The sequence below is a fragment of the Salvelinus sp. IW2-2015 genome, linkage group LG23 (genome assembly GCF_002910315.2).
Source record: "Salvelinus sp. IW2-2015 linkage group LG23, ASM291031v2, whole genome shotgun sequence".
Taxonomy (NCBI): Eukaryota; Metazoa; Chordata; class Actinopteri; order Salmoniformes; family Salmonidae; genus Salvelinus; species Salvelinus sp. IW2-2015.
In genome coordinates this window covers 36,531,245-36,545,869 of record NC_036863.1, presented here as the reverse complement: position 1 = coordinate 36,545,869, position 14,625 = coordinate 36,531,245, and the positions used below count along the sequence as shown (strand labels likewise).

At 40.6% G+C, this 14,625-nt stretch overlaps 1 protein-coding gene across 3 annotated transcripts in view; it reads left to right on the top strand.

Moving 5' to 3' along the window:
• Positions 1 to 122: 122 nt before the first annotated feature.
• LOC111950796 (55 kDa erythrocyte membrane protein) overlaps positions 123 to 14,625 on the top strand; it is a 20,392-nt gene continuing 5,889 nt past the window's right edge. For 2 of the 3 annotated variants that reach the window (XM_023968687.2, XM_023968686.2), the window contains exons 1-5: positions 123 to 481; positions 13,300 to 13,428; positions 13,592 to 13,670; positions 13,849 to 13,934; positions 14,082 to 14,150. In XM_023968687.2, coding sequence (XP_023824455.1) covers positions 359 to 481; positions 13,300 to 13,428; positions 13,592 to 13,670; positions 13,849 to 13,934; positions 14,082 to 14,150 — 486 coding nt within the window. In that variant the 5' untranslated portion in view covers positions 123 to 358. Of the gene's footprint in view, positions 482 to 9,445; positions 9,526 to 13,299; positions 13,429 to 13,591; positions 13,671 to 13,848; positions 13,935 to 14,081; positions 14,151 to 14,625 lie in introns of those variants that run through there. The other variant, XM_023968688.2, reaches the window with a different exon arrangement.

The following is a 14,625-nucleotide window of genomic DNA, read 5'->3' as shown; positions in this document are numbered from 1 at the left end:
TGCTGTAATACCACCTTTATTCAAGCCTCGCGTCACGTAGTTCTCCGGCGCGCGTTCCCCACTTTTGGTATGACCCCCCTGACTGTGCCAGCAACACGTAACAGCTCTACCACTGAGGAAGCTGCAGTGGGCCTGCCCCCTTTAGCAATCGGATGTTTACTTGCTTTGTCAGCTGTGTCCTCGCAGCCTAGCCTACTATAGTCAACCTCCGAATTGATCAGAACCTCGGACTTGAACCCAGGATAGCAATATATCAGACCGCCAAGGTTCCYTGTCACTCATTTCCTCTTCTCTGCTACAATAGGACCTTGAACAAGGGCGCATTACGTTCACTTTTGTTTTTTGCTAACCAGTAAAGATGACATTAAAATCCAATAAAAACGAACCCGCTGTCATACTTGAGCGGGTCAACAGTGCTCGAACAGCCCTCTCCGACCTGTACCTGGAGCAGCTGCTTCAAAACAAACCAAAGCCAGAAAAGGTAAGCGGTTTACAATACATTCATACGATTGCCATAMCATTAAAATGATAGAAAATATGTCTTAATCAGATCATCAGTAGGCCTATATGTCTGYCTGGTAGGCTATAGCCTACGTACATTCCTTGGTGATGTCGTAAAAGCTATACAGATGTGTCTGTTAACTTCATTGCAGGAGTTCAAGACGCAGGGGATATTAATGCGCTGGTCAGCGCTGGTAAAATCCGGTTTAAGACGATCATCTTGGTGTTCATGTGCTTTTTGTGTTTTTCATATATAGCCTACATTATTAAACATATTATTAATATATATATATATATTATTCATATATACCTGATTAAATATAGGTTGTACCTATTTGTAAATAGTTKAACATGATGACCACACAGCCTATTATGTCATATAGGCTATCATGTTCAGAGCTTCAGTCTAGGTCACTCCAAGACGTTACTGCATTAGGAGAGTTCAGTGCTTGTCAAATCCTATCGTAGTTTGTTCCAGACAGGTAATAAGCAAGATTCAGTTCTGCACTTTCTCTCACAAGGAACAGAAACCACACACCAGGCACAAGGGCTGCGTTTAGACAGGCAGCCCAATTCTGATATTTTTTTCACTAATTGGTCTTTTGACCAATTAGATAAGCTCTGAAAAAGATGTGCTGTGAATGGTCAAAATACCAATGAGTGGGAAAAAAATATCAGAATTGGGATACCTGCTAAATATGTGTATGTGACCAACAAAATTTGATTTGGTTAGTTTAAACACAGCTTAGCAGAATCAGGTTAWCCATTTCACAGCAATAGGGGGAAGTAGGCCAACATGTGATGTCTACATAATGGATGAATGTATTTTTCAGAAGAGGGGACTGACGATGGTACTAATTGCCAGCATAGGCCTACTATGCCTACTGTAGTTTTTAACACTACTTTTACCTCATGACGTTTGTTTAGACATGTCCATATGGTGATCATGTACAGCATCTGAATTCTACAATGTGTTATGCTCCAGTTATAATCTTCAACTGTCGTTTCTAGGCATAAGCGACATAAGCGGCCGCTTAGAGCCCCACAGACACTAGCGGGCTCCAGGAAGTCTCAACTGACTGTTGGGATAGTAGAATACACAACTGGCACATTTCCATTGAGGATTTACCYGTGTTTTACCCGTGTCTCACTTGGCCAGGGCTCTGGCAGACCTKCTCTAACTTRGAGCCAAGGCAATGCCGTGGGTACTTTTCAGMTGGCATTTACATAACAATGGATAACTGTCAACTTTAAAGTAACTGTCCAGTATTTCCAGAATTCTTTGAAATATGACCTATAATTAATTACAGTAAGAGTGAAATAGTTTTCCTTCCAAAAAATAGTAATTAAGTATGTAGGATCTGCCCCCTTTTTTAAATTTTCGCCTAAAATAACATACCCAAATCTAACTGCCTGTAGCTCAGGCCCTGAAGAAAGGTACCATTTGAAAGGAAACAGTTTGAAGTTTGTGGAAATGTGAAAGGAATGTAGGAGAATATAACACAATAGATCTGGTAAAAGATCATACGATGAAAAAACGTTTGTATTTTCTTTGTACCATCATCTTTGAAATGCAGGAGAAAGGCCATAATGTATTATTCCAGCCCAGGTGCCATTTAGATTTTGGCCACTCGTTGGCAGCAGTGTATGTGCAAAGTTTTAGACTGATCCAATGAACCATTGCATTTCTGTTTAACATTTTGTATCAACACTGCCCAAATGTGCCTAATTTGTTTATTAATAACTTTTCATGTTCAAAATTGTGCACTCTCTTCAAACAATAGCATGGTATTCTTTCACTGTAATAGCTACTGTAAATTGGACAGTGCAGTTAGATTAACCAGAATTGAAGCTTTCTGCCAATATCAGATATGTCTATGTCCTGGGAAATGTTAATGTTACTTACAACCTCATGCTAATCGCATTAGCCTATGTTAGCTCAACCGTCCCGTGAAAGGGACACCGATCCCGAAGRAGTTTTAAAAAGCAGCTTTTCTATGTTGGAATGATGTGGGTGTACCCCAACAACAGAATGGTGGGGGCAYATACCGGTCATTAAAAATATTAATGTGAGTAGACCGCTGATTGGCCAGCTCATCTTCCTTAGAAGGATGACATCTTCGTCTATGAGGAAATAGCAAGTATTTTTGAAATGTCTGTTTGAGAAGTTTGAGGTGGGGGTTTTTCAGTGTTTTTTTCTCCAATTTATGCTTTTGCCACAAATACGAATATAGGATGAGTGAACAACATTATTTGGGTATGAGTTAACAGAATATGAACGTTTTCACTGAACAGTTACTGTAACACCTTTTCACAAAGCGACAGTCTTGAGTGAAGGACAGGTTGTTGATTCTGCTCACCACAAGCCTTAAAGTGGAACTGACAGTGTTTTAACTACTTTTAAAAAATGAAACAAACAGACAATCATAATATCAGTCAAAAATATTCAATTCCCAGTTYATGCTACAAAACCAACTTTATAAGWGGTTTTAAAAATAGGTTGTGTTTGACAAAAAMATCTATGACATACAGTAAGGCATTGTTGGCAGAATAGATGGATGCAGTTCAATGCATGATTCATATAATTCACCWATACATTTCTTGGTAGTCCMAAAAATATTGCTGTAAGGCTGTAAATCWCAGCTGGCCTGGTACATTGTTTTCTGCCTCCACCCATTCGGGATGCACCGTTTCAGTTTCAATWACTMMATWTTTTGWACAAAAACAGACGAATGTAACTAAGGCTGGGAATGTCAATACAATCAAACTAGCAAGGACAATGATCACAAGTCAGTCATAATGTGGCTAATAGGCTAGCACACCTGTCATACACAAGGCGTGACACATTTCTATCTGGCCCGTGCTAGGATTTGGGTTGTCAATTCATTTCGGCCCGCTATCATACCGCCCGCGATGCGCTGCACAACAAGTCACAAGCGAGTATAAATTAATCAACAGAGTCATCTACTTTATGAAGTTACAGCCTGATGCGCTCGCGTCAGTGAATAAAAAAAACATGTTTTAAGTTGAAATGTTATGACAACCTATAGCTACATTTTTGTTATTTGGAGTTATTAAATTMTTTTCTGATTAGGGCCACAGTATATTATGCACATCTGCATGCATAGCAGTAATGGCTGGACCAATATMATTTATCTCTTCTATTGTTTAAATATGTTAAAATGCTATATACAGCATCCTATGTACATGAGTGGACATTATAAAGGCCATATTTTAATAAAACAATGGGCAGTTTGGGTCGCAGTTGCACGTTTCTTTGTTAAAACAAGTAGTCTATGTGTAGCTAGCTAACATATTGTTTTTTTCAGTGGCTACAGCTAGAGATGCTAGTGTCATTTGGTTAGCTAGAAAGAAATGTGAATCACTTTGCCAGCTAGCTATGCTGAACTTGAAGAACTGTTATCCACAGTTAGCATATCTCTTAGTTATCAATCAAATGTATTTGGCATGTGTGGGCAGGCAGGCAAATTCCCATTGAGTTGTCAAAACGTGGGTTGGGACCAGCATGCATTGGCAGGCAAGCTGCTGGTGATGGGTTGTTCGCGAACGAGTCGGCTCTAGCTCTTGTAGGTGAATGTTGGGAGCCGGCATGCATATCAGAAGAGTCTAATCTATTTCTAAAAAAATATATGAATATGAATAATCAAAATATTTWAATTAATAGAAAGAACTAATTCAAAGAACGGAAAAAKAAATAAAAAATATAGGCCTAAATGCTCACACATTCGTTCTGACGGTCTGCTCAGACTAACAGCCTCACCTGTTGTTCCTGTCAATCAGACATGCGGTGTCAACCAATGAACCAAATATGCGTGAGGGAGGGCCGAGCCAACTCACTCACAGTCACACACTTAGCAGCCGAGGAGAGGGAGGAAGGACAGCTGTGAAAACAACAGCTGGAAAATGAGTCGGAAGCACAGTTGCATTTGGGTGCATTTTAATAATGTAGACAATGTTAGAGCACAGTGTAGAATTTGCCAAAACAAAATCTCATATAAAGCCGGTTCTACGCACAACCTACACCGGCATATGCGAACTGTGCACCCAACTGTGAAGCTAGCTGTAGTAGACTTTGCAGTTTTGCAAATTGTTATTTATTTTTTCTTTGATATGGTGCAATATTCTATTATGCTGTTCAGATTGTATTCGTTTTGAATGGTTGCATTTATATGCACTTTGTTTATATACATTAAAMAGTTATACTTTAAATGCATATGTTTAATAGCATTCTTTTTCATAACAAACCAATGCATTTTTAAATACATTGTGGTTAAGGTAGAGTATGATTTCATTTAATAATTTAATTAKAATTGTTTTAACACCAATCGTAGTCAAACTATCGCAAACTGTTTGACTTGAAAAAATACAAAACATATTTTTTTAAAGAGCCATTTGGGAGCCAAAAGAGCCGGCTCTTTTTGGTGAGAGCCAGAATGCCCAATACTACAAGCTGCAGRWGGACGAGCAGGCTACAATTCCCCATCGTTTATCAGTGCAATTTTGATGGTCAACCGGCTGAAAAAGTTTGAGAGACTTTATCTAATGTTCCCTAATTAGATTTTTGCTCATCTTGCTCTGGCTAGCATTAGTTGTTGATCTTGTTGTTGTTGATRTGCATTGGCAACTTAGGGAGAGATAGCCTACCTTTTCATGGTTGTTTGATCACTAGGACTGTGAAGTCCCCAAATGTAAGAGGACTCTCGTGGTATTTACTGTACATATTTGCAGAAATCCATTCAAATGCGTTCTAATGATCTAAAGTCGCATTGTTGCTACTGCCTGTAAACACACAGTCCAGTTCAAAGTGAATGATGCCAGGCCCGTGTGGCAAGTGGCTTATTTACATATAGTCCTGCTGTAGCTCTGATTGGCTATGGCGCACCGGTCTGCGTAGACTCTGGTGCTGGACAAGACAGATGTTTTTATTAGGTTTTATTTACTGCAGTGCCTATTAATTGTCCGAATGCACGGCCGCTTTGCCACATTTTATTGCTATAGAATTTCCACAAATGTCTTACTCTACGTCATTCCCAAACATTCTATGAATTTACGAAAACGTGAAAATGACCATATCTAAGTGCTTGCTTGTCTGAAAATGAACATAAAAGGTGTCATATTCTTCCTGGGGGTGTATATGAACAGATTTGAGTACGATTCCATGTTGATAACATGCTGTCAGTTCCACTTCAAGTGTCACACTACTGATGGAAACGCAACAACTCTAGAGCTTATACACATTAACTTAAAACATTGGCGTCCCACTGGTCTGGGGGTAAATCTCAATGGAAAAGCACCAAATGTGTATGTTTYCCTCTTGTTTTGTCAGTCACCGACAGTCRCTCAATTAGCCCATGTCAGCTAACATTTTATAGATTGCTAGGTAAGTTAGTCTAGCTAGCTATCTAAACCTTGTAGTAATTACGGCCAAATTACTGACCAGGCACCTTGTGTGCCTAAGGGCTCTGACCTCCAGGGGGCCCCCATTGGTTTTTCACACGCAGATATCATATGAACATGGCATGAGTCATGGAAAAATGTGTAGAATTGCAGGCAATTAGTTTCAAAACTGCAAAATGTTCTCTCCATCGCATGGCAAAATGCATAGAACTGCAGAACATTTCCTTTCAAACTGCAAAATGTTTCTCTCAACCCCATGGGAAAATGAATAGAATCTCATGAAATGTATTTTAAAACTGCAAAATGTTTCTCTCAACCCCATGGGAAAATGAATAGAATCTCATGAAATGTATTTTAAAACTGCTAAATTTTCTCACCTCCGCCAAGAGGGGGGCGACTAAAATGTTTGGACGGTGAGGTGGGGGGGCCCCCCAACCAAATCTTTCTTAGGGCCCCCAAAATGCTAGAAACGTCTCTGAGCGTCAATAACATCAAAGGATGCAGGCAGCTGCTCTGGGTGTTTTAATATGGATTTTCGTCTGTCTTCTTAATTATTCGTGAAAGAATTCCGTATGTCAWGTAAGGGTCTTACAGTAGTAGTATGCTCCCATTCCAACCACACATTTCACCATGGACCTTTGACCCCACAGGTGAGGAGGGCTTAATGCTATCAGCGTCTTGATGAGGCATAACTATAGTAGACCGTTAATCCCCTCARTCCCATTGGTCCCATGTCCTTGTCTTTGTTTGCTTGCTTGGGAAAAATGCCGAGCCAGGTGTACCTATTAGATGCAAGCAGGAGGTTGTCCTTTGTCTGTCTCAAGTGGGGATTTCTTGGTATGTGATGATTGTACAATAGGCCTCGCCAGTTTCAGAGGATTAAGGCTAAGGTGCACAGCAGCGCCTTTACTGCCTGGAGTTTGAGGGGATTTACTTGAGGAATGGGTCATACTGACATTGTACTGACATTGTAACACTCACAGCATTCCAAGAAAACAAACATTTTGATGTTTATGGTCTGTTTGCATATATATTTTAGAGGCTATTTATACAGATAATTTGTATAAAACCCGTATGAAATGTATTTATAATTATACAACAATATTTTGTGGTGACAATATTTTCTATTACACAATTTCTGTTATATCACATGCCTCTAGTAATTTAATAGGATCTCTATGGTGTCACCCCTCTATTGAAGTGGAATGACGGGTTAAAATACTCTGCTTGATCAGGGAAGGAGCTAATGAGTGATAGAGTAAGCCAGGCAATTAAGTTCGAAAGAAGCCATGACACTTCCAACAAGGACTTGGAAGTAGCAACTTTGACATAGTAAGGGGAAGCCTTGCATGGAGACTTTTCCCTGAYATCAGCAACGGGTGCAATAACCTGGTGCAGCAGTACCTCAGGGAGAAGCTGAAATGTGAAATCATCATCTATTGTGAGATCTGGACTGTCGCCAAGTCAGGATCACATCTGCTTTGAGGAGGCAAACTAATATCTTAAGAATATCATARAGATGAGTGCTGGTGTCTCATTCTTTGTGTGTGTGTGTTGCTTGTGTCTGAATAAGGCTTCCTGTATGTGCTAGCTGCCTGGAGTGTGCAGACTACATAAGCTGAGTCATGTTTCACTGGACACTAGCCTAATCTTCCAGGCTAAAGAACTGCAGCTTTCTATAAATAGACACACAGCAATGTCTGCCTAATGCACGATGTCTCCCATCCTAAACCCTTGTCTCATCGGTGCAGTTAAAACAGGGACAGACCGACACTAGAACATTGCGGATGTGCTTGTGTTAAAGGTCCATGTGTTATGTTCCATGCTCTCATCCTCTCATTGAACCAAAAAACATGTCCTCATGAATAATGTTGCTCTGCTTTTTATATCAAGCTTTCTTCAAATGATGGTACCTGCTTGCGGGTTGTGTGATTACAAAATGATTATGCATTACATTTGTTAACTGTGTATTCTACATAATAAGTACTATGTAACAATGACTGCCAACCACACTACTTTACACTGTACCTGTAGTTGTAATTACAATATAAATACATACTGTATGTTTTAGCAACACTTATTGTGAAGTGGGACTCATCCAACATGAGCTTGACTAAACAAAATGCCTACAGCAATATGTGAGTGTAGGCAGAAACTTGTCTCATATTTTCTTCTATATTTTGAATGCCATTTATTTTAGCATTTATGTTAAGATATAGGGAGGGGCTCACAGATAKGTGCTGCCTTAGGCTGTGTTTACACAGGCAGCCCAATTCTGATCCTTTGCCCAATTATTGGCCAAAGAGCTGATCTGATTGGTCAAAAGACCAAGTAGTGGCAAAAGATCCGAATTGTGCCGCCTGTGTAAACGCAGCCTTWCCGMTGTGGCCCTGCAAGGTCTTGTGGATCAATAGTTCTTAGTCTATTGGTTAGAAATCTACCCTAACCTAGCCCTGGTATGTTTGGGAGGGTTTGATTATAGAGACATTAGATCCAGTTTGTACCTTGAACTATTTGTCTAGCAATCTTGTGTTGTTGCTGTTTCACTGGAACACGATGTCTTTCAAATTGTGTATTCACAGCCATATTCACAGCACCCGGTGTAATTCCWCCTGTTCATTTCTTATCTAAATGAATACAAAAATATCCTACATTCCAACATAACAAATGAATGTTATCATCACTGGATTAGGTGATGGGAACCACAKATGGATGAAAGAGCACACAACACTTAGCCCTATAGCTGTGTTGTAATGTTGATTCAAAACATGGCCCTTAGTCTCTGTTGTTTTTGACACCACTCCCCTCCCCACTTCAATTTTTAAAATGTATTTAACATTTATTTTATCGGGGAGTCATAAATAGTCAWCAATAACCAAGCTTCCATCACTGGTGGATGACTACAACTCCCAGAGGCCTGCTGTTCACACACTGAGGTCAGGGGTCAACACCAATGACAACTAGGAAATCACATGTACAAAACACCCAAAGGCTTCAAGACCAGATTGTTTTTCTTTGACTCTGCGACCCTCCCCCAGCCCACCTCGTAATCTGACACTGCTCAGTGCAGTGGAAGTAGGAAGCCACAGAAGAACATAGTGTTTTTCTTCTGGGAGACTGGGAGTGCCAAGGACCTCCGCAGTTGAATCCACCCTGGCACTTTGGAGCCTTTTTTAGATAGGGTATAATTCGGTATTTCTGAGTCCTGTTCACTAGTTCATCATTATGAGATAAAGAAGATTATTGAGAATGTTTACTCTGCTAAAACGACATTGGGAGGGATTATACCATGAGCGGCTGTAAACTTTTAATAATGCTATAGTTAAACTGTGTTACCTGTTGAGGAGGATTACCCTCTTTGTTTACTGTCAAACTGATAATATCTACAGTGGGTGCTTGCCTAATTTGACTCTAACAGCATAACGAGTTTTGTATTTCACATGACATAGTAACAGGACTCTTTTGGAATTGTATTTATTTAACCTTTATTTAACTAGGCAAGTCAGTTAACAACAAATTCTTATTTTACAATGACGGCCGAACCCTCCTCTAACCCGGACGACGCTGGGCCAATTAGCTCTAACTGGACTAGTGATAACTCACTTGGTAAAGTAACTTTCAAACTGTATTGGGTATTAAAAGGCTGTCAGCTCAACCTTTTCTGTCTCACTTTAGACCAGGGGTGTCAAACTCATTTTCCCCCGGGAGCCGCATTCGGTCTTCAACGAGGTCCGGAGGGCCGCACTGAAAATCAGCAAGATAGTCATTTTAAAGTATACTGAGTTATATATAACATATATATACTTTTTTTACTCCAACCACCTGCGGGTTGTATGTTTGACAGCCAAACTTKAGACCCACACCTTTTTCATTCTTGGCTGTGACTACAGAAAAGGGATCTTGTTAAAAACCCTTGGTTCCCCTTTTGGAGAAGTTCCAAAAAAGGTTTCAGGAAAACTAGTGCTCATCAATTATACAAAGCTGACCTTGAATTCACGGCCCAGTAGGYAGACAGTTCATCAAGGTCGGCTTGTAATAGTGGGAACCAAGTATGCCCGAGTCATCATTAAAACAAAAATGGAACGTTTTTCAACTTTCTAGTAAGCTTGTTCAAGAAATGCATGAAATGCATGTGCTGTGTGTTCTTCAGCTGACCTCGGCTGTTTTCTGCTATTAAAGATATTCATTATCCAGATGACACCAGTTACCCTTTAGACCAAAGTCTGGCAGTTTCCTTTGGACATGTGACTTCCTTCGCAGTCCAACCACGGTCAGCACTTTGTAGGGGGATTTATTGAAGACTGGGTGAGCCTGTCTTTTTATGACTTAGTCCTGTGTGCTGAACAATATGATTAATGAACTTCAACCTTTTTGCCTGTATGATGATGAAACTATGTGATGTGTCCCTTACCAGTTTCTTTCAAAACAGGCCAGGACATGCCCGTCTTGGTAAACATGCAGCATACTGCACTCTATGGCCCTATGGGGATGTCATTTCATCAGTGTTTACCTTGGATCCAGTTTGAAGAGTGTTCCACTACAATGATGTGTTGATGTGTTATGACAGACACTATTTCTACACTCCTGGTACTGGTCTCCTGTAATATCAGTATTATGTTGCAGAGTAAACAACTTGTTTACTCACATTGACCACAAGACCCTTCTAGGCTTTTACTGGAACACTGCAGACTAGTCCACATGGTGTTGAAGCCTAGTGTRTGTGTGTGGTTGACCTTGCTGCGTTTCCGGGAATGTATCCCCCGTAGAGAAGAGGAATCTCCCATACACTCTGCATGATTAGCCCCCCCCCCACTCTCCATGGCCAGTGGCTACTGCAGCTGCACCAAACAGGGCACAGAATCTTAACATCTGTCATTTCTGTTTTCATTGCTGTTTTAACGTTCAAGTCTATTCAAAATGTCGGAAAGAATCCACAGCCTACTGGGGTTTGTGTTGAAAGAAAAATGGGCCTTTGTTCAAGCTTTGACAGTATCCTTTTGTCATTCTCAGTCAGGGAAGGTATGGTCAGGATCAGGGTTAATTTTCCCTACCTCAGCATTTTTCTCAAGGCTCCCCACAACCAGTTTGTTTGAGCCTGGGCGTGTGCATAGTGAGATAGTGTACAGAGTGTACAGCTCCTCCTTAAATGGGGAAAACAGACAAACATCAAACTGGWTGTTCTTCGGCTAATGGCCTGACTACAATGCATTTTTAGACCCAGTCAAAGTGGTTGAGTGAAGGGTCAGGTTGTAAGTAACAGCGGTAACAAGTTTGACAGTTTGCTTTCCATCTTTGTTGAAAATCCATCTGTCCTCGTGGTTCCTCCGAGGCAGACAACTTTAGGAGTTTTTTTTAGGGGTTGGTGAGCAAAGAAATAGACATAATAGACCTTGTCCTAAAACCTCCACACGATTTTCAATAATATAATATGCCATTGTTGCACATAGAACACACACTCTAATGATAACCCACTCGGTTACAAGGGASAAGGAGAGACTAAAACCGATAAGATAAAGGAAAATTGCTTTGTGAAAATATGATGCCATTGGAGTTGTTAGTCATTTTTTATGGCCTTGTTGTTTTCCCTCAAAGACATCACTGCCATCATCCGTTCTTTAGCCAGTGGATCTGACTACACTAGACAAGACTACTGGTGTATTGATTCCTATTCTTATACAGAACTATGACAGATTACCCCCTTCTTATAGGCCTAATTATTTTTGGGTGAGCGGATAATTGTGGAAACAAAACAAAGCTATCAGAGTCATTGCGAATGAACTTGTGTCAGTGTGATGTGGTCAAGCACATTGAACAAATGATTAGCTCATCTAAAAAGAGAAGTTGTTTACGTGGTTGACAAAGGCACCATGGGATTTCTCTGAACTAATATTATTACGTTCCATGTCCCCCATAGAGCTTAAGATCGTTAACATTGAAGGGACAATAACACTTGCAGTTATCTGTTGCAAGATACTCAAACTTATCAACGTTAGATAGCGTCTCTCAAGCCACAGAGCTCGCATTACACAAACTCACACCGCTGGAGCTGGCAGCATGTTCCAYCAGGGAGTGTAGGAGGCTTAATTCCATTACTGCACCTTACAGGTGGTAAGTAACCTTTGTCACCCAGGGGTCCATGTASAGAACAGTCAGGGGCTAGATTAGTCTGATGGCTGTCCACCTGAGTGGTTTTACTCATCCCTGGCAGGGCTAGCAATGTGATAATGCCCATGGGTTTGGGGGTGAGAGCAGTAAAAGTGAATTAGGTAGTGTGATAAAAGCTTGTGCCGCACTATGTGTAATGGAGGGACATCCGCACAACAGAGCAGGCTAAATCCCACGGGAGGTCCCATCTGGACCGGTCTTCTTCTATTATCCTCTCCATGTGTGGAGTTAAGGAAAGGAAAGGCTCCCATCTGCTTTAAATAATTTCATGGTCTACTTTTGGATCCCTGTTTTGAATTAGCTGCTGCGGTATTTCAAGGTCATAGAAAGGTCATTCACATAGAGCACTTTGGTGTACTTAAGCGTTTGGCATTTGTACTTGTATTCAATCAAACCTGGTTTGCACATTGCTGAAATGGAACGGGTGGAGTGGAGGTGAGGGATCATCAGCAAAGGCCACATTCCTTTGAGTTACATTACACACAGCTCGGTGTTCTCGCAGCCAGACAGTRGTCAAGTGGCCAGGGTTGCTATGTGTCGCTGTAATGGATGTCATAATCTTTACGAGGGATTTGTTTGTTCATATCAATACTTTTCTTCGAAACACGATCTCACTCAGGCGTAGCCATGGCAATCTTTTAGCAGGTGAACCAGAGCAGCGGATATGGGTTGTCCCTGCCTAATGAGCTGGTGAAAATGTGGAGTTAATTTTCAACCCTGAACAGATGCTGAAACTGCGAATTAAACATGGCTCTTGGGACACAGCCGAAAAAAGCTTTTAATAATGCCACTAGAAATGCCAATGTTCAAATAATCTGACGTCAGATGATCAGAATGCTAAACTCGTTGTATTTACAATGTATTTATGTATTCCTAGTAAACAAAAATGTAACATTGTAGCTGTATTGCTGCAACTGGCAATGCTTTTGAGTTGTTTGGGTGCTTTGCATGAGATTGTCAAAAGGCTTTTCCATGATTGCATTGTTCCACAATTTCTAAAACAAATAGGGCCAACCATTGACACCTAGTAACCCTGCAAACGTGGATGTTTTGGACGGATTATGACATTTTGTCAAGATGATAATCCAAAATTGCATGTTGTATAGGAGCACACTGCAGTTGTGTTCACAGTGAGTTTTTCACCCCAGTATCCTATTGTCAATGAATCCATCTCCTGTGMCTGTTGATGTGGAGTCTTGATATGTTTTCCCATAGGGGGTTATGCCAGCCTATGAGACAAAAGGAGCAGAAGTATACACCAACGGCAGTGCTGGTCACATGAACGGAACTGAGCCAACTAGGATGCGTGAGGTGGCGTTTGAAAAAAATCCCTCAGAGCCCATGGTAAATCATTCAGATGCCAATTCCTCTCTTTTTATGTCTCGCTTACTCCCTTTCTGTCTTTCTCTCCCCTTTCGCTTCCCCATCTCTCCTCTATCTCTGTGACTCACTCTGTCATTTTGAAGACAGGTTGATGTGTGCTGTTTCATGTTTTTTTTGCCTTTAGGGGGTGACTCTGAAATGTAATGGAAAACAGAAGTGCACTGTGGCCAGAATATTACATGGGGGAATGATACATAGACAAGGTACAGAACTCAACCACATCGACGAACATACTGAAGTGATTGGAATGAATTTGTATTAGAACAGCAACATTATCCCCATAYTTGTATGGAAAATAGACATTGGTTATTTGCCTGATAACTCTCTGTGGCCATACTGGTTATTCTGTACCAGTGCTGATTATTTCCTGTCCTTCTCCAGGTTCCCTACATGAAGGGGATGAAATAGCAGAGATCAATGGAACGAGTGTGGCCAACCAATCTGTCGACCAGCTACAAAAGATCTTGGTGAGTCCCTACTGTCTCTATTTTAACAAAGAAAAAYATGCTGAAGCGCATTCTGCCCCTGAGAGAATGGGTGACATGTTGCAATCTCACAATCCTAGTTTTGATAGTGTGGAGTGTAAGTAAAATGGTTGCCATCCTCCATTACAGAAAGATACCAGCGGAGTAGTCACAATGAAAATCATCCCCAACCAGCCAAGGTGCTCTCTTGTGTGTGAGGTAAGCCAATAAATGACCCGATGAATGTGCACACTTCCCCTTTCTGAATGGACTTGGCTATAATCACTATCTGGACTGAWTTTTTTTWTTTWWTTTTCACCCTTAAGWCAAATTTCAARTGCATGCATAATCAAAGAAATGGTTACTATTCAAGCAGCGTTATGCTCATTGTTAGACTAGTTCTGCCATGATATCCCAAATTATTTCATCAGAGAAATACTGCAGGTACAGTTGAAGTCGGAAATAAAATTATACAAGTTGAAGTCGGAAGTTTACATACACCTTAGCCAAATACATTTAAACTCAGGTTTTCACAATTCCCTGACATTTAATCCAAGTAAAAATTTCCTGTCAGTTAGGATCACCACTTTATTTTAAGAATTAAAATGTCAGAATAATAGTAGAGAGAATTATTATTTCAGCTTTATTTTTTCATCACATTCCCAGTGGGTCAGAAGTTTACATACATAATCAG